This window comes from Carya illinoinensis, chromosome 4 (assembly GCF_018687715.1).
Source record: "Carya illinoinensis cultivar Pawnee chromosome 4, C.illinoinensisPawnee_v1, whole genome shotgun sequence".
Taxonomy (NCBI): Eukaryota; Viridiplantae; Streptophyta; class Magnoliopsida; order Fagales; family Juglandaceae; genus Carya; species Carya illinoinensis.
Genome location: NC_056755.1, coordinates 9,097,959 through 9,119,727, shown reverse-complemented (window position 1 = coordinate 9,119,727; position 21,769 = coordinate 9,097,959). Strand labels below are relative to the sequence as shown.

At 36.1% G+C, this 21,769-nt stretch overlaps 4 protein-coding genes across 7 annotated transcripts; all 4 read left to right on the top strand.

The window, feature by feature from the left end:
- The first annotated feature begins 1,446 nt into the window (after positions 1-1,446).
- Positions 1,447-6,248, top strand: LOC122307142. Its single transcript, XM_043119819.1, has 6 exons — positions 1,447-1,686; positions 2,620-2,950; positions 3,547-4,204; positions 4,288-4,487; positions 4,580-4,824; positions 4,964-6,248. Exons 2-6 carry the CDS (start codon positions 2,682-2,684, stop codon positions 5,755-5,757), a joined length of 2,166 nt encoding a protein of 721 aa, XP_042975753.1. The 5' UTR covers positions 1,447-1,686; positions 2,620-2,681; the 3' UTR covers positions 5,758-6,248.
- Positions 6,249-6,928: 680 nt separating this feature from the next.
- Positions 6,929-8,063, top strand: LOC122307143 (photosystem I reaction center subunit N, chloroplastic). 2 transcript variants are annotated; one of them, XM_043119821.1, is made up of 3 exons: positions 6,929-7,391; positions 7,560-7,685; positions 7,791-8,063. In XM_043119821.1, exons 1-3 carry the CDS (start codon positions 7,077-7,079, stop codon positions 7,929-7,931), a joined length of 582 nt encoding a protein of 193 aa, XP_042975755.1. In that variant the 5' UTR covers positions 6,929-7,076; the 3' UTR covers positions 7,932-8,063. The 2 variants fall into 2 exon arrangements, with proteins under 2 accessions (XP_042975755.1, XP_042975754.1); XM_043119820.1 differs by having other exon boundaries at positions 6,944-7,391; positions 7,787-8,063.
- A 1,575-nt stretch (positions 8,064-9,638) lies between these two features.
- Positions 9,639-17,405, top strand: LOC122307141 (ras-related protein RABC1-like). 3 transcript variants are annotated; one of them, XM_043119815.1, is made up of 7 exons: positions 9,639-9,790; positions 10,269-10,469; positions 11,171-11,239; positions 12,127-12,192; positions 12,841-12,962; positions 16,751-16,879; positions 17,081-17,405. In XM_043119815.1, the coding sequence occupies exons 2-7, from the start codon at positions 10,334-10,336 to the stop codon at positions 17,186-17,188; spliced, it is 630 nt and encodes a 209-aa protein (XP_042975749.1). In that variant the 5' UTR covers positions 9,639-9,790; positions 10,269-10,333; the 3' UTR covers positions 17,189-17,405. The 3 variants fall into 3 exon arrangements, with proteins under 3 accessions (XP_042975749.1, XP_042975752.1, XP_042975751.1); XM_043119817.1 differs by lacking the exon at positions 9,639-9,790 and adding an exon at positions 9,814-9,961; XM_043119818.1 differs by lacking the exon at positions 17,081-17,405 and having other exon boundaries at positions 12,841-13,072; positions 16,132-16,773.
- A 1,709-nt stretch (positions 17,406-19,114) lies between these two features.
- LOC122307140 lies at positions 19,115-20,770 on the top strand. Its single transcript, XM_043119814.1, has 3 exons — positions 19,115-19,589; positions 20,137-20,275; positions 20,376-20,770. The coding sequence occupies exons 1-3, from the start codon at positions 19,209-19,211 to the stop codon at positions 20,558-20,560; spliced, it is 705 nt and encodes a 234-aa protein (XP_042975748.1). The 5' UTR covers positions 19,115-19,208; the 3' UTR covers positions 20,561-20,770.
- The last annotated feature ends 999 nt before the right edge of the window (positions 20,771-21,769 follow it).

Sequence of the window (21,769 nt, the reverse complement as noted above, 5' to 3'; positions counted from 1 at the left end):
GGTCCAAATTACATTCAATCACGCGTAGTCAAATCGTGACTTTGGTAATTGCTACCTAGCTGTTCAAACCGTGACGTAGTAAGTGGACGTGCACGAGCATCATACTCATCTAATTTATAAGTTATTTTTATTATAAAATAAATCTAATTTATTTTTATTATAAAATAAATCTAATAAAATATATAAAATCATTTCAAATAATTATTTTTATATAATTATTTTATAATTATAGTAATTCTTATATCAAACTCTAGGTGGATGAACAAAGAAAACCTGGTTTTGGGGGGAAAAGGAAGAGTAGAAATTGTGTGTGAAAAATGACTTGCATTTTAAGTTTTGTTATGTACAAGTAAAGTTATGTACTAATCTGCATATCAATACTGATTCTTTTATATTTAAAATTTAAATTAATGCTATTTTTAATAAAATCTACTTTTTTGACCAATCATATTATATTAGTGTACATATTAATGTGTAATTGTATTTGTAATTAAATTTTTCTTGACATTTTATACATGATGATCAACTGTGCATCTTTACCTTTATACGAATTTTTAATAAAATATTATTATCTTTTAAATTTATTTAACTTTTTTTAAGTTTGATAGATTTAAACTCAAAAGATAATAATAAAATCTTACAAAAAATAAAAAAAACTTATAAAAATAATTGTTTCTATCTCTAGCTTTTCTGCTTTGTGGAGTGCTATGGAGATATGTAGTGATATGAATTTATAGAAAGTATTTTTTGAAGGGGATGCTTAACAAGTTATCAATGATTTAACAAGAAGGAGGCTACAAGTGTATGGATGTGATAACAAGTAGAAGAAATCAAATTCATTCTCTATCACATATCTTATTGGGAAGTCAAGTTCGTAGAAGGAAATAATGTGGCACATGAATTAACAAAGAGGGCACTATCATTGGAGAGTTGTGCCGGATTGAAGAAGGTCCCTCTTAAATTATGCCTATTGTTAAAAAAGAAAAACCATGAATTGTTTAGGCTTTGTTTGGTTACATAGATGAGATACGATATTTTGAATAGTAATAAATAAAATATTATTATAATATAATTTTTTAATATTAATTTTATATTAAAATTTGAAAAAATTAAATTATTTATTATATTTTATATAAAAATTTAAAAAAATTGTAATAATTAGTTGATATGAGATGAGATTTTGATTTTGATTTTAGTTAACCAAGCGGAGTCTTAATTTTCATTTCGACAATGAAAAAGAAGAAATTTCTGCTAATTTAAAAATATATATATAAATTCTTAAATAAATTAATTAGAATCAAATTACTCTTCCTAAATTAGATAATATAATTCCGTTACCCTATTTACTTTGAGAAATAAAAAATTAAAAAATAAAATAATTGATTTACCAAAAAAATATAATTTTAAACTTCTCTCTTTAATCACCGACTTAAAAGTACAAGTAAACCTAATGCGGGAGTGGCGTAGGAGAAAGGATATGCTGAAGCGACTTTAGAGAAATCCATGTACTCTCTCTCAGCCAACAACTGTTCATCTCACTCCTTAGCTTTGGCTTTTCTGGCTAAAACTATACCCGTCACCATGCTGGGACATCGTCATAAACCCTAGCGAGTCTGCCAACCCTAAACCCTTTCTCTCTCGCTCTCTGTGTGGCTATTGAGGATTTTTGGCTCGGAGCAATTACTGGTATGATAATACTCTGTCTCTCTCTCTCTGGAAACTTTTTGATTAGAGTGTATTATACCACGACTGGGATTTGTTGTTCGAAGAGAGTATATTATTTTGAACATGTTTTTACATACATTTATTTGTGTTATCTTTTTCCTGAATATGGGAGTGTCATTTGTTCAGTTGAAAGATGCTTCAGAACTGCTAATTTCTACTGCTGTTTTTTTTTTCGTTCATCTAATTACTGTTCCGCAGACTGTTATAAGTGAGAAAATTTCGGGTTTCCCACCTTTGGATTAAAGTAATTGTGTGTTGGTTTTGTGAAGGGATTTGAAACCCTGTTTTCCTCGGTCCAAATTTCTGTGTAAAACATGTTAGGATTTTGTTAATCTCTGAAACTTATCTAATTTTTTATTTTTCATTGCTGAGTTTTCATCCCTTTAGCCCCGAGCTAAGGAAATGATAGAAAAGTATCTGATCTTTTAGCATGCCCCATTTTTCAATGCTGCGTACCCTGCGACTGTGGGTGCCTCGGAGTCAATCAAGGTTTTTGTTGAATTCAACATTGTTTTAATTAGATAAACACAGTACTTGATATTGCTATCCCCCACCAAAAAATAAAAAAAGGAAAGTATGCCTGCTCATCTACCGTGGCGTTAGGCATGGTTTGAAAGAAAAATATTCATGTAAAAATGAAAAAGTTCCTCTTACTCTACTGATCAAGAAAAAAGAACTTCCACTTACTCAGCCAATTGATGACCCTTCTTCACTGTTTCAAAATAACTTTCTTCTTCCATTGTGGCAAAAATAAAGGTTTTAGCTGAAAGGGTGTATCACATAACAATTAGCAATGATATAATTAAAGTTTCTGCTTAGCACATTTGCCTGTTTTGACTGGCTTGCCATCAGTATTTGGTTATTTTATCTTATTCTATGCTTTTGATGTTGCAGATAACATAGTGCTAATTTTAAGCTTACCAGCTTATATATCCGAGGGTAGCGATCCAAGGGAAATGGCTATAGTAGAATCCATACTTGATATCCCTATTCAAGATCCACCAGAGGAAGACTTCTGCTCTACTGATTTGACTTGGACCAAGTTTCACACTTCAGAACGTGAAGATGATGTTGCCCTCATTCCTTATGAACGTGTTGATGCATTCATAATTGGTGAATGCTCTAATGTAGAATGCCCAACACGATTCCATATTGAGAGGGGAAGAAAAAGATCTTTGGGCAGCTTGAAGGAGTACAAGAATGATGAATATTTGGAATATAGGCTGTAAGTTTTTAGTGTGCTATGTAAACTTCATATCAATTTTTGCTATTTTAATTTTTGGTTGACAGAATTCCTGTATTGCATGTCATGAACAGTGTATAAGACATTCCTGGCCAGACACTACTTTTGATGGTTTAAAGCCACGAAAGCTTTTCAGCATGAGTGATCTCTGGATCTGACACTCAGATGACATGAGTCTAAGAGACTTTTTTTGGTTCTTGGCATTTCTGTTTTAAATTTATACTTGTTTTACCTATCAACAGACTTATACTTGATTTAATGACATTGTTTTTTTTTTCCTCCAATTATTCTTAAAATTTGATATTGATGTTATGACCTTTCTTATTAGTAGGTTTTGATGTTATGACTTGGATTTGAGAACTTTGTTATGGATGCCACTTATAAAGTAACCCACCTATTTAACTGTTTGCTTTAGGTTAACATATATAGATAAATAATACAGCTTTTTGGTGAGGGTCTAGTTGGATACAAAAATCATACCTCTATTTGGGAAGCTTCTCAAATTTCTTATTTTAATTCTCCTATTTTGATTTTTTATATTACTCATTAAAGCAATTCTCCTATCTTGATTCTTGAAGGTATTGGTGTTCATTTGGACCTGAAAATTATGGGGAAGGTGGGGGTGTATTACCTAGTCGAAGATATCGACTTAACACCCGCAATCGTGCTGCCAGACCTCAATCCATGCGAGGTTGCACTTGCCATTTTGTGGTGAAGCGCCTGTATGCTCGTCCATCACTTGCACTTATTATATATAATTATAATGACAGGCGCCATGTAAACAAGTCTGGTTTTATCTGCCATGGGCCACTTGACAGAGATGCGATTGGCCCTGGTGCGAAGAAAATTCCCTATATCTGTAATGAGATTCAACAGCAGACAATGTCTATGATCTATCTGGGGATTCCTGAAGAGAATGTGTTAGAGAAGCACATAGAAGGGATTCAACGTTACTGTAGTTCAAATGCAAAAGTTAATAGTCTTGCTTCCCAATACGTTCACAAACTTGGGATGATTATAAAACGATCTACCCATGAGTTGGACCTAGATGATCAAGCTAGCATCCGGATGTGGGTTGAACGCAATAAAAAGTCTATTTTCTTTTATCAGGATACTTCAGAAGAAGATCCTTTCATTTTGGGTATACAAACGGAGTGGCAATTGCAACAGATGATCCGTTTTGGCCTTCGCAGTCTGATTGCAGCTGATTCAACATTTGGCATAAAGAGACTTAAGGTAACTAGTTTTTGATGCTCATCTATACTACTTCTAGAAAAATTAATTAGAGGGTGCTTACATCATTATTTGTTGAGTTGCAGTATCCCTTGTGCACGCTTCTTGTATTTGATTCAAGGCAGCATGCACTCCCTGTTGCGTGGGTTATCACACGTAGCTTTGCAAAGTCAGATGTGTCTAAATGGATGAAGGCTTTATTTGATCGAGCTCGTAGTGTGGAGCCTGGATGGAAGGTCAGTGGATTTTTGATTGATGATGCAGCGGCTGAAACTGATCCCATAAGGCAGGAATCACTTCCTCTAACTTTCTGTTTTGGGGAAAAAAGCTAATGATATTAATAGAGTATTTTTCTGACAATATCGATGGGTTTTTCAGGGATATATTTTGCTGTCCTGTTCTCTTTTCTCTCTGGCGTGTTCGTAGATCATGGCTAAGGAATATTGTTAAGAAATGCAATAACATTGAAGTTCAGCGTGAAATATTCAAACGACTAGGGGAGATAGTGTATAGCATATGGAGTGGAGTTGATACTCGCATTGCCTTAGATGAATTGGCCAAAGATTTTGTTGATCAAACTGCTTTTATGGAATATTTCAAGGCCTCTTGGGTGCCTAAGATTGGTTCGATCTCTCTCTCCCTCTCTCTATGGGTTACATTAATGCACATGCAAAGACATGCACAAAGTTGTACAAGACACACAATGTGTGCAACTGCCTTGAATGTTTTGCATCTCAGATTTCTTTGCTTTTTGTTTAACAGAAATGTGGCTTTCAACAATTGGAACTCTTCCACTTGCTAGCCAGGAGGCATCTGGTGCCATAGAAGCCTATCATGTGAAGCTTAAAGCCAAACTGTTTGATGATTCGCATCTTGGTGCCCTTCAGAGAGTGGACTGGCTGGTACACAAGCTGACTACTGAACTGCATTCAAGCTACTGGCTTGACCGTTATGCAGATGAAAGTGATTCTTTTCAAAATGTGAAGGAGGAATATATTGCTTCAACATCATGGCACAGGGCACTACAGATTCCTGATTCTGCTATTACCTTGAATGATCAGAACCGCCTCTTTGCGAAGGTTCTAAGCCAGAAAGATAGCAACCTAGCACGTCTGGTGTGGAATCCTGGATCAGAGTTTGCCTTTTGTGATTGTTCATGGTCAATGCAAGGAAACCTTTGCAAGCATGTAATCAAGGTCAATATGATATGCAAAAGTCATCATGGGTATCAACCTTCAATGTCTTTTCAATCCTATAAAGAGATATTGATAAATCTATGGAAAAAACCAATGGATGATTCAGTTTCACTGGATCTGTCAATAGCCTGGACTCACCAGATGCTAGATCAAATTCAGAAACTTGTTGAACTGACTAGTTCTAACGACATTGGCTCTGTGGTAAACAATCTGCCATTAAAATGGTTTTCGAAGAAGGGTAGGACATATGTTGGCAAGCCATCCTCCGCTTTGCCTCTTCCATCTAGTTCCAAGGGTATGAAGACTGCTGTTGTAAGTAAGAAGAATCGGAAGCGGAAACGGTTGTCACGATTAAGATAATCGCATGAGTTGATAGATACAGGGTTTCTTCTTGGATAGTATGATAGATACAGGATTTAACTTCATACAATTTTTTCGTTCCTAAATTGTTCCAAGTACTGATTGCCCATCTCCATTTCTGGTATCATGAAAGATGACAAGCAGAGGATTAAAGGTTTCTCCGGTTTTGCAAGAGTCGCACATTTATAGTTGAGCAACCGTTAAGGTCACCTTCCTCCATTTGAGAATCAGGGGAACCTTTACAAACATGTGCTTTGGAGTTGGGAGGCATTCTTGAGCAGTTGACCCTCTTTTCTTCATTCGCATTCTTGAGCTTGAGCTCTGTGCGATGTATTCTACATTTTTATTCTCTCTTTCCTTGGGTCCCTTTAAGTGCGTAAATGTTCTGATACATAATGTTGAAAAACCATATTATCATAATCATTTCATGTAGACTTTCATAGCAGAAGTATGTATATCGATTAATTAGTAACATGATTTTTTGAATGTCAGAGAATGTTTTGCTTGCAACTCGTTCCGAGTCAACTCTCGAGTCGGGAGAGTCGAGAGCCTCAGGGGTGTTCATATTTCAGGTCTATGTATTAGCCATAAAAAGAAAAGAGTGTTTTTTTTTTTAATAAACATACAAACTCTTGAACTCTTTATATCAAATTGATATGTATTCCGTCTGTCTTCACGTTTCTTTTCCTTCTTACAGGTCCCGTTGCACCCAGTCTAATGTTTATCTTCCTACCAGCCATTTGGAAACCATCAGATTTTGCCAAAAGTCAATTCATAGTTAATATTTTTCAATGTACACAAAATCTTTGTCTGCAGGGAAAAAATATATTTAAATAAATAAATAAGAATCTTGAACTAAGATACTTTTATTTTTAGAAACCCCTGTTCTTTTCTTATTATTTATTTTATCTTGGCTGAGCTGAGCTTTTCTTTCTCTTTACTATTTTTCGGTGAGCAAACAATGTCCTGTGTCTTTTGGGCAACTGGTTATCATTTCCGTGATTTAAATCGGGTCTGTCCTCACTAGAGAGATATGTGGAGCACATATTTTGGTTCCGGAAGTGGGGCCAAAGCTATAGCTCACCACAGAAACTCAATGCCCATCACAGCTAGAAAGAACAGAGTTTGTGCCAATAGGAGTGAGGCAATCTCACCTTATCCACACTCCCACCACAGCCTATTATCACATTCATTATCAAATCACTCCTTTTTCAATATCCATAAACCCCAAAACAGCCATTAACCACTCTCTCCTCCACCTTTTCCCTAGCTTATTTTGGAAATAAAAGTTATTTTCCTGGTGTAATCAGAGTTGCAGCATGGCAGCCATGAACTCCAGTGTTTTGGCATGCAACTATGCCATCTCAGGCGCTGGATCGCCCGAGCTCAACACCAAGCTTGCTTCCCTGCCTTCCGTATCATCCTCAGTTGTGACTGGTCGCAAGTTTCCTGTGATCAGGGCTCAACAGGCTAGAGTTTCTGAACCAAAAGAATCAAGAGGGAGCGAAGGAAGAAGGGCTGCACTGCTTTGCCTAACAGCTACTCTTTTCACAACTGCTGCTGCTGCCGCCTCCAATTCCTCTGCCAATGCTGGGGTCATCGAAGAATACCTTGAAAAGAGCAAAGCCAACAAGGTATATTTTGCTGCTTTCTTCTGTCATGAACTTTTGCTAGTCAGTCGTATTGGTTAGCTTAGGAAACATCATGCTGCTGCTTATTTTGCTGATTTTGGCAGTATGATTACTTGGTTGTCATCTTTGGTTTCTAATATGGGACTGAACCAAGCTTGAATATTATAATAGGAACTAAATGACAAGAAGAGGTTGGCCACAAGTGGTGCAAACTTTGCACGAGCTTATACAGTTCAGTTTGGCACATGCAAGTTCCCTGAGAATTTCACAGGTTGCCAAGATCTTGCCAAGCAAAAGGTTAGACTCTTCAATGACCAGGAATCATTACTTTACCTGTACCTATTTACAAATGGGTTTTCTTTAACTAATTCTCCTTGATTTGTTTTGTGTTTATGCAGAAAGTGCCATTTATTTCTGAAGATTTGGAGTTGGAGTGTGAAGGGAAGGACAAATTCAAGTGTGGTTCCAATGTTTTCTGGAAATGGTGAGGAGGGAAGTCTTTTTACCTTCCTTACCATGTACTTTTCTCCCACATGTACCTAAATTTCTGTTGAAGAAACTCTACATACTTGTGTCTTGCAATCTTCTTCCTCAAGTTCAGCTTTCTTTTTAAATCGCCATTTGTTAACTTAATTTCATAAATTGACAATGAAAACAAAGCATGTTTCTTGTCCATATCTTTTGCGTGATAGGGATAGTTACCAACCCCCAATGACCTGCACGAGTTATCTTTCCAAATTGCTTCCCAGATTGCGTGTATGTAGGCATCGAAACGAGGTTTTCTACTTACAAGTCGGTGTAAAGAACATCATCCTACCATCAAAGAAAATAAACTTTTATTACAAATTAAATCGTACCATGTCAACAATGTAAAGGGCACGTCTCTACACCTGCATGTAAATGTATGTTTTCATTTTCACGGGAGGCCATTTGCCCCAAACCAAGTCCTATCATGAAAAGTTTCCCCAAGGTTTAGAAGCACAAGTTTTTGAGGAAGATCAGAGATACTGAAATGAGCCAAAAGATAAGGGGATTGAAGTCATTAAACCAAGAAAAAAACGTAGAAATTAAATGGATAATCAGGCAAGCCATTAGCCAAGCAATTTGGGTATACGCAAACCATATGCCATGTCGAAGCTCCCGAGAATGTTGTTCAAAGCTCCTATCCACATGATTCCTCACTTTTTCTTTCTTTTGGATACATTTGGGAGAGGGGGGATTTCGAACTCCAAATCTCTATTTTAGTGGCTGAGGGTTATGCCAATCAAGCCACAAGTCACAAGCCTTTGATCCACATGATTCCCCACTCTCAATGTAAGAAGAGTCTTCAATCCAAACATTGTTGCTTTGAGTCTTCACCACTAAAATCGGAAGTTAAAAGCTCAATGATAATGTCTTTGTTCTCGTTTTTGCTCTAAAAGGATCGACACATTATACGACACTGCAATCTACTAAGAATACGAGATAATGGATCGATGCCATCGGTATTTGGTGCATTGAGAGAGGCCATGATTGTCATTTGTTATCCCTTTGATAATCAGTCGTAGGCCATTCTTCAAGGTTCTATATAATTAAATTTTTAATGAAAAATTAGTAAATGGCTAAAATAATTGTAAATGCAATCTTTTAGGAACCATTTGGGCTTGATCTGTCAAAGATTAGCATAATACTAGATATAATTTTATATGTGTAAGTTTCGCATATTCTCTTTAAAAAAATAGAATCATTTTAATTTAATTACATGCATAAAAATACCAAAATTTGGGCAGCCCCTTTTTTTTTGGTGAATTTAATTAATTTTTTTCCAACTCTTGATTGTAAATAAATTTATATAATATTATATCTATACTTATGTAAGTATATTTCAATAATAAAATAAATTAATATTCGATAAGGGATCAACTTGATCTATATTATAGAGATTACTTTTAACCTTTTTAAGGATACCTTTGAAATTAGACAAAACTTTGAGAATGAATAACACCTTCTTCTTCTTTTTTTTCTTTTTCTTTTTTTAATGTAGTTTCCTTGATAAGTCAATCAACCAAGAAAAATAAATAACAATGTTTTAGTTATAAAATGATTCTATAAAAATTTATTTATAAATTAAAATAGTTTAATATGATACGTCATAATGTAAAATTATTTTTTTATAAAATAAATTTAAATATTTATGAAATCATTAACTTCGTGTTAAAGTCGGTGGAAGGCCCCATAATTCTCATGCAATTCCGTTCATACCCGCCCCGTTTTTCTTGGTTATTACCAGCGGCTTCTTCTCTGGCAAGTTGCAATATTTGCCTTTTGTTCTAAGTCAGCCCTCTCTCTCTCTCTCTCTCTCTCTCTCTCTCTCTCCCGACTTTCAAATTCATCTCCAATCTACCGATTTCGTCACATTTCTGGTATTATAGTTTCCTCTATATATGGATCTATGTATTTGTACATGTGCTCTTGGTTACCGAAAAGGGCAGTGCTAAATTGAATTTCTGAGAATTTTGAATACACTGCGGACGAAATGACTGATGCAGTTCCTAATATTCGATGCCATATCGTGATTCATTCTTTGACACAACGTGTGTGTGTGTGTGTGTGTGTGTGTGTGAATCTTGAATTTCGTTCTCTCTTTTGAACTATGTCAGTATACTTTTGAGTCGAAAGACATTGTATTCGAATCACAAGTGACGTAACCCATTTATTACTGGGTTTTAATAACAATTTAATTGGGATGTCTGAACTGGGTCTTTCTCTGTTTTTCTTCTCCTTTTTTATGTTATATATTATATCGCTTTTCTTCTTTTCGGGTGATAGATGTAGTTTTGATGTTATATTTATATACCCAGATTTCGATTTGATAATTGATACACTACTGCTGTATTGCAGGTTGTTGCGTTGGTTGAAATTCGGTTCTATCTTTTGGGTCAGGCATTGCTTGAGAGTGAACTTCAATGGACTCAGCTTTGAATCACCCCGAGTTTGATTACTTATTCAAGTTGTTGATGATTGGGGACTCTGGCGTTGGGAAGAGTAGCCTACTTTTGAGTTTTACATCTGATACCTTTGAAGATCTATCGCCTACTATAGGCGAGTCTTTCCACACAAAAATTAATATTAAGAATTGGATTTTGATGTGTTAGACATGAAAGCTTATTTATGGAATGGAATAATCTTATCTTGACGTGTAATGGAACAATGGGTTTGCATTACATTTTGCTTCTGCATTGTTGCTGAGAAACTGGAGGAGAAAAAGTTTTTTGAAAAAACTAGTAGATTCTCTCGTTTGATGTTGTTTTGGTGCTAAAAACTCATGCAAATACTTGCATTGACTCGGTTTATGCCAGCTTTGGTTATTTTAGGTCTCTAATGATTAGATATATTATTTAAAATTTTGTAATTAGTTGCTTCTGCTGCATATATCGATGACTGGAGAGAGCATTTTCTTCTTTCAAAGACATAAAATTTAGTATATTTGCTTAATGTGCCACCAGAGTCAATTTTTTTTGGCATAATGTTGCTTTTGGTCAGAAAATATCTGCAGTTGCTTGACAGAATATTTGCTTGTCTATCAATTGGAAATCGACCAGTCAATGTTAATAGACCAAAGATCTGATTACTGTACTCCATTTTGTTTTGTTTCTCAAGTCTTGTCTGATATTCTTTGCTTATGGAGAACATGGTAATTGCATCATGGTTAATTAACCTTTCAACTCATTAAAGTCCACTTCCTTTCCTCGTCACTTTTCAGTATGCCTTGATTTACATCTCTTCTTTGGTTTCTCATGCAGGTGTCGATTTCAAGGTGAAATACCTCAACATTGGTGGCAAAAAGCTGAAGCTTGCAATCTGGGATACAGGTAACTCCAAACGTGTGTTCATGTGAATGTCCATTTACTTATTTTGCAAAAAATGTGGTTTTGATACAGAGACACTACTTTGTCTGTTCAAACACGCATTTGCATTTAGTACTTGTGTTTACATTTTAGCAGAATTGTCAAATGTTGGGTCGAGTTCTTTTCACCAAATTACTCCTGATATATAGTAACAATGATTTACAATGCATTCATCATATGACCGATTTTCTAAATAATTAAATAAAATTAAATCTCCAGCTATTAGTTTCTATTATTATTATTTTTTCTGATTCTGATTTAAACCGCAAGGGGTTGGCCCAAGTGGTGAAGGCCTTGGTCTTCAGGTATCACTCCCTTCAAGGTCTAAGGTTCAACACCTCATGGGTGCAAACAATCCTTTGGGGCCACACCTCCTAGTGAAAAGCCAGTGATTTAACCAGTTCTGTATAGGAAAACTTTAGAAGGTGCGGTGCACAGGACCGAGGTTTACTCTGCAGAGGTGCATCCGAATGGCCCTGCCTTAAAGAGGTTCCCCGACATCAAAAAAAATTTATCTCCAAAAGTTCTGTTGAGTAGAATTAGCATATGCATGCACAAGACAATTAAGCATGACTTGAAATAGAGTTATGGTCCATGGAAGATGAAGCTATGGGTTATCATTACACTGACTTCTTGTATCTTAGGGTAGAGTTATGCACATCACTATCATCAGAAGTCATCTTCTAGGATTTTAATAAGACCCACTCATCTGGATAGCTAGACAATATTACTATCTTTTGTTCTTTTTCTTAATACTAGACCTTTAGGAAGAATATGATTCATCACTTTCTTATAAGGGGGGAAGAATGGCTTTGGCCAAACGTAACTGATATTAATTGTTTAATTTCCAGCTGGTCAGGAGAGATTCAGAACATTGACAAGTTCATACTACCGAGGTGCACAAGGGATCATTATGGGTTTGTACTATTTTTGCCATAACTTCTGTATTATTTTTTTGCCTATTAGCTTTTTGTGTTAGCTTTACGTGGAAAACTTGCCGTTAAATGCATCATCACAAGTTTGTTGGTATGATAGGCTCTTAAAGCTTAAAGGCTTCACTGCAATGTCTTCCCTGCATAATACAGGAATGAAAGTCAAAAGGCTAAAATGACAATACATACTTACCCAAAAATATGACGGTGCTTGTTTTCATTAATGTAAAATTTGATGTGTTCTTGTGTTTTGATGTCATGGATTGAGAGAAAAGTTACCTCTAGAGAACAACAATTTGAAGCAACACCTACATATTTTTCTAGATATGTACCCATTCTTTCATGTCTCAAGAACAAAGTTGCATGGTATTGGATTAGCTGCAAGAGGACATGTTGTGTCTTGCTATACTAACGAATGGGCATCACCATGTTTAATGGGTGTAATCCAATTGTCCAAAGGAATTCATATATGTGCATGCAAATAGTTAGTTGTGAGAAGACATTAACTTGTAAGCTCATCCAGTTTAAAGTCGCATGGTCCTCAGTTTGCCTGTCATAGACTGCTATTTTATTATTACTCGCTACCATAGAGTTCTTTTTTAAAGTTATTGATCTAGTTTTTTCTGTGCACAGTTTATGATGTAACAAGGAAAGAAACATTTACAAACCTCTCTGAGGTGTGGGCCAAGGAAATAGACCTCTACTCAACAAATCAAGACTGCATCAAGATGCTTGTTGGAAACAAGCTTGATAAGGTATTCGTGGAGGGATTTACAGATTCAAGTGTTCTTTATCATCTTAATTTCTTTTGCGATGATTCTTTCTTTCTCTGTACATTAGTCTATCGATGGATATTCAAAATTAGATATGACAGGAAAGGCCAATTATGTTAGACTGTGGAGGTATTCGGAAGGGTCGTCGGCCGTTTAAATTTGAGAATATGTGGCTAAAATCAGAAGGTTTTGTGGATAGGGTTAAACAATGGTGGTCCTCCTATCAGTTTCAAGGAACCCCGAGTTACATTTTTGCGGCGAAATTGAAAGCTCTTAAAAAGGATCTCCAAACTTGGAACTTGGAATCGTTTGGCAATGTAGGGGAATCCAAAAAAGCAAAGCTGGCGGAACTTCAGGCGCTTGAGAGACTCCAAGAGGTACAACACCTCACACAGGCAGAAAAAGACAGAAAGGTTGAGCTGGGTGCAGAAATTGAAAGGTTAATCCTATTAGAGGAGGTGTCGTGGCGTCAAAAATCAAGAGCTGTATGGTTGAGGGAAGGGGATCGGTGCACGGGCTTTTTCCACAGAATAGCAAACTCACACAGGAGAAATAACAACATTGAAATGTTGAAGGTGGATGGAATGGAGTGCAGAGATGAACAGGAAATTCACAATCATGTTGCGGGTTATTATGAGAACTTGCTAAAGGAACAGGCGGGATGGCGGCCTCCTCTGAATGGGCTGGATTTTAATACCATTGGTTTGAGTGACGCATCACATTTAGAAAGGGATTTTGAAGAGAGAGAGATCTATGAAGTTGTGAGGAAAATGGCTAAGGACAAGGCACCAGGACCGGATGGTTTCTCTATGGGTTTCTTCCAAGACTGTTGGGGTGTTATTAAGGAAGATCTAATGAAAGTCTTCCAGGAGTTCTTTAGGGTGGGAAGATTTGAAAAAAGCCTTAACGCCACTGTCTTAGCTTTGATACCTAAGAAGGTGGGAGCGACGGAGATTAAGGATTTTAGGCCTATCAGTCTAGTGAGTGGGGTGTATAAGATAATATCCAAGGTACTTGCGAATAGACTAAGTGAGGTGATGGGTAAGATTGTTACTCAACCCCAAAATGCTTTTGTTAAAGGAAGACAGATCTTAGATGCAGTGTTAATTGCCAATGAATGCCTCGACAGTCGACTAAACGCCAGGAAAGCAGGAATCATGTGTAAACTTGACATGGAAAAGGCGTATGATCATGTTAACTGGGAGTTCCTTTTACACTTATTAAGGAGGTGTGGTTTTGGGGAGAGATGGAGGGCCTGGATTCGTTGGTGTATTTCTTCGGCAAAATTTTCGGTACTATTGAACGGAACCTCAGTGGGATTTTTCCAGAGTTCACGTGGTTTGAGACAAGGGGATCCATTGTCTCCTTTGCTGTTTGTCATGGTCATGGAGGCGCTAAGCAGGATGATATCGGCACTGGTTGTGAATGGTGTTATTGCAGGTTTCCCGATTGGTACCCCAAGCAGGGGCATCATTGATATTTCCCACTTATTATTTGCAGATGATACATTGATCATGTGTGAAGCTGAGCATAGGCAGGTTCAAGCGCTAAAGGCTGTACTGTTCTGTTTTGAGGCTGTCTCTGGGCTGAAGGTGAATCTGGATAAATCAGAATTGGTGCCAATTGGGTCGGTTCCAAACACCCGCCTATTGGCACGAACGCTGGGTTGTAAGGTTGCTTCTCTTCCTATGACCTATCTGGGACTGCCTTTGGGGAGTGGTTCAAGGGCTACTTCTATATGGGATATGGTGTTTGAGAAAATTGAGCGGCGACTGGCAGGGTGGAAAAGAATGTACTTGTCTAAAGGCGGTAGGATCACCTTGATAAAAAGCACACTTTCTAATCTACCCACATATTTCTTATCTCTTTTTCCAATTCCAGCAAGTGTAGCAGTCCGTATTGAGAAGCTTCAACGAGATTTCCTGTGGGGAGGATTGGGAGATGAGTTCAAGTTTCACTTGGTCAAGTGGAAACAGGTATGTAAGTCTATCCAGGGGGGAGGTTTGGGTGTTAGAAACCTAAGGGTGTTTAACCGGGCACTATTAGGCAAATGGTTATGGAGATATCCCAGAGAACCAGATGCGCTATGGAAAATGGTTATAGAAAAAAAGTATGGCGGCTTATGGGGAGAGTGGAGCACGAGAGAAGTAAGGGGGGCTTATGGAGTTGGTTTGTGGAAGAACATTAGAAGAGGATGGGAGGTTTTTAACCGTTTTGTTAAGTTTCAGGTGGGTACAGGATCCAGGATTAAATTCTGGAGCGATGTGTGGTGTGATTGTCGGGCCTTAAAAGATGCGTACCCATCTCTCTTCCAACTGGCGAGTGCAAAGAATATTTCAGTGGCGGATGCTATGGAGGTGATGGAGGGACGGATTGTTTGGAATATTCACTTCGGTAGGGCGCTACAGGATTGGGAGATGAGTAGCATTGCAGATTTTTACAGCTATATATACTCTATAAATCTAGACAGCCAGCAAGAGGATGTCATGTGGTGGAAGCCAACAAGAAAAGGTATTTTCTCGGTTAAATCTTTCTATAAGGTTCTTACCCCAGAGCCTACTTCTCTTTTCCCGTGGAGGAAGATATGGCGTCACAATGCACCTCCAAAAGCCTCTTTCTTCGTCTGGACAGCAGTGTTGGGTAAGATTCTTACCACTGATAATCTAAGGAAAAGAAGGATTATCATTGCAGACTGGTGTTGTATGTGCAAAAGTGGAGGAGAGTCAGTCGATCACCTTTTGTTACATTGTGGGGTAGCAAGGACTTTATGGAACGAGGTGTTTGCTCGCTCGGCATTGACATGGGTGATGCCAAGAACGGTTGAGGCAGCATTGGCTAGCTGGCCAAGCATAAGAGGAAGGCGGCCGATTAAAGCTATGTGGAGAATGATTCCGATTTGCATTGTGTGGAGTTTGTGGCGGGAGCACAATGAAAGGACGTTTGAAGACCAAGAAAGATCTATAGAGGAGCTTAAACTTTTATTTTTTAGAACTCTTTGTAGCTGGGCCATAGCTGTTGATTTTAATGGTATGGCCCTTCGGGACTTTCTAGCCTCTAATGCACCTACTTAGGTGGGGCATTAGAGTTGTAACACAGGCGTTTTTGCCATTCTTTTGATTAATATAATTTTTATTTATCAAAAAAAAAAAAGATATGACAGGAAAACTAGCCAGTGGATTTTAAATTATATCTCCCCAATAAAGAAGGGATGTAAGGTGAGAGAAAGGGTAAAGAGATTAGTTGAGAACTTGTTGGCTGATATACTGGGATAATTTACCTAGAAGTAGATCGCACTTGGCGCTGAATTCCATTCTATTTAACATTCAAATGATATCATCCCCAAAGCATGTCTATTTCATAGTTTTATTGTGTATCAGTTTATTTATAAAATATCTTCCATAGAGTTATATATAAGGAGAAGCTCATATCTTGACCAAGAGTATGCAGGAAACTTATGCATTATCAAAATTATTAGCCTTTAAGATGTGGATATACATATATAGTATTGGATATGTACCAAAAAGCATCCGAGAGTATTCCTGTATATACAATTCAATGTAGAAGTATCTTTATGATTCTCTTTTAGAAGTATTCATTCCACATAACCTGGCATGCATATCTCTTTTATATGATCTGCACCTTGTTTTCCATATCCTTGTGGATGCATAAATTTGTACCATTTCACTTGTTCAGCAAAAGTAAATATATCAATAAATCCAAAAGAACAACAGTGAGGATTCATGCATATGCTGCTCATTTTCCTTTTACAGGAAAGTGATAGGGTCGTAACAAAGAAAGAAGGAATCAACTTTGCTAGGGAATGTGGATGTCTATTTATCGAATGCAGTGCTAAAACTCGAGTGAATGTGCAGCAGTGCTTTGAAGAGCTTGTTTTAAAGGTATGGTGGGTGATAAACTTGTTTTTCTGTTTAGCTTCGGTTTATGATTCGTCAGTGACGGGTGTATGTGCAAGAATAGAAAATACCTAGGGGGTTGTCTGTGCATATAGGCTACCAACGGAACAAAGAAATTTCCTATACTTGAATTATTATATGTCTTTTTACGAATAACAGCATGAATGATGATGCAATCATATGTAGATATTGGACACACCTAGCTTGCTAGCTGAAGGCTCTAAAGGGACTAAAAGGAACATCTTTAAAGAGAAGCCGCCACAGTCTGATGCATCCACAAGCGGTTGTTGCTGACTCTGATCCCCTCCAATTTCTCCAAATTCTGGATGTCAAACATATCTTGGTTTCTTCTCAATCCTCGAAGACATTGTGTTATTACAAATATGAACGATGAAAATTGCAAATTACATGTAAAAATCTTGAAGCGAGCTTTGTATGAAAGGATTGTGATTTCGAATAATGATATTGATTCCAGTCGTGAAATCTGTTTCAAGGATGATGACTTGGCATATGTTGGATATTTCACTTGTACAGAATGTTGGCCAACTCATAAGCATACGTACCATTACGTGTACCTTATTTCCCTATCCCCAGTTTCGGCTTTTTAAAGACCTACCGCCCACTTGTGACAGAGACATGCAAGCCCAACTGGTGAATGCCGACAAGCTCATGCTAATTGATAGTTTTTGGTTGGGGCTCATGTGCTAATTGGTATTCCTGATCATAACATAGGTACCACAGTAACATGAGTTATGCAATATGTTACACTCATGTCGTAATTTTATTATGATAAATGATATTTATAATCTTGAAATATATAGTTTTTGTTTATCCCTTTTGAAAAAAATGAATAAATTTAAAATTTATATAAAAAAAATTATTTTTTTAATATTAATTTTTATTTTTATTTTAAATGAAGTACGTGAAGACTGACCACTTTAAGATTATATATAAATATTATCCTTTCATCACATTGTGCTGATATGGCATTGTTTTTTTACCATTAGATACAAATATTGTTTTATAAAAAAGAAATGTTAAATTCATAAAGAAATATAAATTTACAAATCAACATTATTTAAATAAGGGTGGTAAAATGTAACTTAACATGAATACGATATGAAGTTAGTAGGTTTGGATTTGATATAAATGAGTTTGAATAAAAATAGATTGATCTGTTAAGACATAATTAATAAACAGATCAACTCTCTTAACCCGAAATCAACATTCAATAACTCAATTAGATTTTATTATTGTTTAATTGTAATATTGGTATATCTCAATATACTTATTTTATGTATTGGTGGGATTAACTCTGGACCTATGCTCATATTTGTTATTGTTGGATTTATAATATTAGTTTCATTATAGGTTAAAATTATGAAAATAATTGATATTTTTTGTTAGTATGTAGTCTTATTATTTTTTTAAAGATATTGTGGCTACTAATAAATATAGATTTTAACTTTTATGTAGAATTATGTTAATGAGTTCAATAGGTTATACGAGTGAATTCAATCCATTTATATGAAATGAATTCAAATGAGTCGTATCGAGTTGATCAATTTCTAATTAATCATTAAATGAGTCAAAACGAATGATGCAACACGCCTTTTATTTAACTAAATCATATTAGCGTTTGAAAATTTAACTTATTTAAGTTAAGAGATATAATTCAAATCGACCCATATAATCAAATATCTATGACTTGACACAATTAAAACACACCTACAAAGATAAAATGCCAGCCCTAGATTTAAATGCGTCATTATGTATTTTATATTAAAAAGAATGTAGAATCCATGGTAAAAATAAAATAATACTACATTTAAATTTCAAATAGTCAAATCTCGTATAGGTCTTTTGTCAAAAATTGGATGTCCATAGCTCATTAAAGAAAGGGTTTTTTTCACACATTTTCAAAATGAGATTCAATTATATACAAAAATTTATAGGAAATTTATGTATTTAAAACTTATAAAAATTAGATAAATGATATTTGTAATTGTAGTTGTGCAAGCAGCGTGTAATCGTTTTGAAAAAAATAAATTAATATAGGACCCATAAGAAAAAAAAAATTAATTTTTTAATCATAGACCCTACTCTTTTTTAAAATGATTATACAATATTTATAATTCTACGACTTTACGTATTATTGCTCTAAAAATTATTTCTCCCCAGAATAATATGAATACGTACCAATAAAAACAAGCCCGTCAGACTCGAAGGCAACAAGTTGCCGCTCGGCCTCGCCGAACAGGAAAGTTAAAGAGGAAGAAATCCAAGTTTTGGTTTGCCACCAGACCAAGTAAACATGGGTGTTTCTAAGGCACCCATATCCCATCTTCTTCTTCCTACCTGTTCTTCTTCACCTCGAAATTCCAGCATCCCCAACTCAAACGCAAACCCCCTCAAACCCATCTCCAAAACCCCATTACCCAACAGGCGTTTGTTCCTTCTCTCTCTTCCCCTACCTACTCTCCTCTTTCCTCTGTTTGATGGCGTTGTTTATACGAACAAAATTCAATCCAGTTCTTGTTATGCGCTTGCCAGCTTCGACCCGGTGAGTCCTGTCGAAAGAGAAGCAAGTTCCGTGATTTCTCGCAGAGTATCGGAAGCCGTTGAGCTTTTGGACAAAGGGAGGGAGCTACAGGCTAAGGGTGACTTTAACCAAGCTCTTTTATATTTCACTCAGGTACCTGCGCTGTTTGTTTTCTGGTTTCCCTTTGGTAACCATGGCAGACGAAGTGTAGAGTTTCTGAAGCTGGAAACCGAGTAGAAAAAGAAAATATTTTGTGTAGTCTGTTGTTTCTTTCCTAATTCCTATTGTATTCAAGATGTATTTGGATATATTCTTGAGTTCTAATTCTTGCTTCGTTCCCGAAAATATTTCTTGCATAGGTTCTAGAGGTAGCCCATTGTCCGTTACTATCTTTATGCATCGTTTTAGTTCCCAATTGCTGTCAAGTAGCCACAATATTTCATGTATTTGGGAAGCCCAATCACACAGGGTGGCTTGTGCTGCTGTGCATACTTTAGCAAGTTTTTTTCTTTGTGGACGCTATGATTACATGGTGTCAATTTTGTGAGTCTCATAGATGTCTTTTCCCTCTGGAACTTTCTTGTTTGATGAAATTGTTCTTTTGGATTCTTTGATGAAATTATCTTACTCTAACCTGATAATTGTAAGGAAGAGGTGCTAAAAGTTTCGCAGTTGACATCATTTCTACATCTCTCTTCAGGTCGTTGAACAATACAAAGACTTTGCCTTTTCGGACTATGCAAGAATGGGGAGAGCATTGGCCTTGTATGAGGTTGGTGACAGACAGGAGGCAATTGCAGAGATGGAGGATGTATCCATATCTCTTAAGGGATATCCAGGTATTTCTGAAAGATACATTTCCAAAACACAAGATAGGACAGATATTTTTTGTCTGAAATTGCTATTGGTCTAAATCTTTGTTGTGGGGGTATTATGCAGAAGTCCATGCAGCTCTAGCAGCAGCCTTATATGTGGACAAGCATGCTCCATTGCTAGCTGAAAATCAATTCACCATTGCAACTCTACTTGATCCTCACTATACAGACGTTTCATATGTAAAAGAAACAAAGCATTGGCCTCCAAGTTTGGTGATTTCTTTGCAACACTTCATCAGTCTTTCATAGGGATCCATACCATATCTTATACAGCTTTGTTATATTTGGGATTTTTGGCCTCTTTACTTGCAAATGACTATTTTTAGGGTAAAATTACTCAGTGTTGTATAACATCAATAAATTGTTGCAGTGAAAAATGGCTATTGAAACGCCGAACCTTACTGAAATATTAAATTCTGTTCTTTCCCTTTTGGTTATGTAAGTTCTTTTTCTTGGTTTGGGAGTGTTGTGGATGGAGGGTGCAGTGGTGATATAGAATAATCTATTTGAAGACCTTTAAACCATATACCATTTGCATAATTTGAATTGAAAAATAAATTTTAAAATTTAAATATTACAAATTAAATTATGTCACGTGGATGGTGTGTCTCGTAAAGGCCTTCAACTAGACTACTCGGTGATACAAGGTCCGTAGTCCTTACCTGCATGTTGGCAACCAAAGACATAATTTTGCTTCTCTCTGTTCCTGTTTGAGATTGTTCCAGATTGAGACAATTTTTTAAGTATGGACAGGGTAACACCCAGCCCCAGTTGTTTATGATGACGATTTCCTTATCATAAAAACTGAGAATTGTTTTAGTAAAATGCAATTAAATGCAGTGTATACAACTATTCAGTATTCAAACATAGGTAACTGCAGTCTCCATATGGCCAATTGATAATGGTCTCCATTTTTTCTCTTATCTATTTTCTCTTTTCATTGGATATTGCACTTTCTGCTCTACTTATATATAGGATGATGGTAATCGACAGCAGATGCATGGCAATAATATGATCATCACGCCTAGCCTAGCATAGCCTGTCACTTTATTCCTAATTGGAGGCTCCACGTACGTGGACGATCTAGAATTATGACCACTCTGTTCAATTCAACCATATAAAACTTGATGATCATCTCGTACTAACAGGCAACATTAAGGTACTGACGTTTGGTCTTGTTGGCTTAGACTAGTCTGCGATTTGCAATATCCCACTTAGATCCATATATTTCAGGATTAATTTATGTAATTAATTATTATTTTTTTTAGTAATTGGAAAAAGCTATTCGAATCAAGAAAAGTGACCGATTATTATTTTTATTTAATATTTAAAGAAGTGATTATTAATATATTGATATTTTTCTTTTAAAATGTTTAAAGATGTATTAAAAATGATTAAAATAAAAACAAAATTAAAAAATAAAAATTTAAATTTGTCCTTGTCGGTCCAAACTGCCGG

Excerpts from the sequence above, each read along its gene's own strand:
- LOC122307142 (XM_043119819.1), top strand. The coding sequence starts at position 2,682 with ATGGCTATAGTAGAATCCATACTTGATATCCCTATTCAAGATCCACCA. Across the intron at positions 4,488-4,579 it reads GCTGAAACTGATCCCATAAG|GGATATATTTTGCTGTCCTG; the intron begins GCAGGAATCACT and ends TGGGTTTTTCAG. Across the intron at positions 4,825-4,963 it reads CTCTTGGGTGCCTAAGATTG|AAATGTGGCTTTCAACAATT; the intron begins GTTCGATCTCTC and ends TTTGTTTAACAG.
- LOC122307140 (XM_043119814.1), top strand. The coding sequence starts at position 19,209 with ATGGGTGTTTCTAAGGCACCCATATCCCATCTTCTTCTTCCTACCTGT. Across the intron at positions 19,590-20,136 it reads CTCTTTTATATTTCACTCAG|GTCGTTGAACAATACAAAGA; the intron begins GTACCTGCGCTG and ends ATCTCTCTTCAG. Across the intron at positions 20,276-20,375 it reads ATCTCTTAAGGGATATCCAG|AAGTCCATGCAGCTCTAGCA; the intron begins GTATTTCTGAAA and ends GGTATTATGCAG.
- LOC122307141 (XM_043119815.1), top strand. The coding sequence starts at position 10,334 with ATGGACTCAGCTTTGAATCACCCCGAGTTTGATTACTTATTCAAGTTG. Across the intron at positions 10,470-11,170 it reads AGATCTATCGCCTACTATAG|GTGTCGATTTCAAGGTGAAA; the intron begins GCGAGTCTTTCC and ends TTTCTCATGCAG. Across the intron at positions 16,880-17,080 it reads TTGAAGAGCTTGTTTTAAAG|ATATTGGACACACCTAGCTT; the intron begins GTATGGTGGGTG and ends AATCATATGTAG.
- LOC122307143 (XM_043119821.1), top strand. The coding sequence starts at position 7,077 with ATGGCAGCCATGAACTCCAGTGTTTTGGCATGCAACTATGCCATCTCA. Across the intron at positions 7,392-7,559 it reads AAAAGAGCAAAGCCAACAAG|GAACTAAATGACAAGAAGAG; the intron begins GTATATTTTGCT and ends ATATTATAATAG. Across the intron at positions 7,686-7,790 it reads AAGATCTTGCCAAGCAAAAG|TGCCATTTATTTCTGAAGAT; the intron begins GTTAGACTCTTC and ends TTATGCAGAAAG.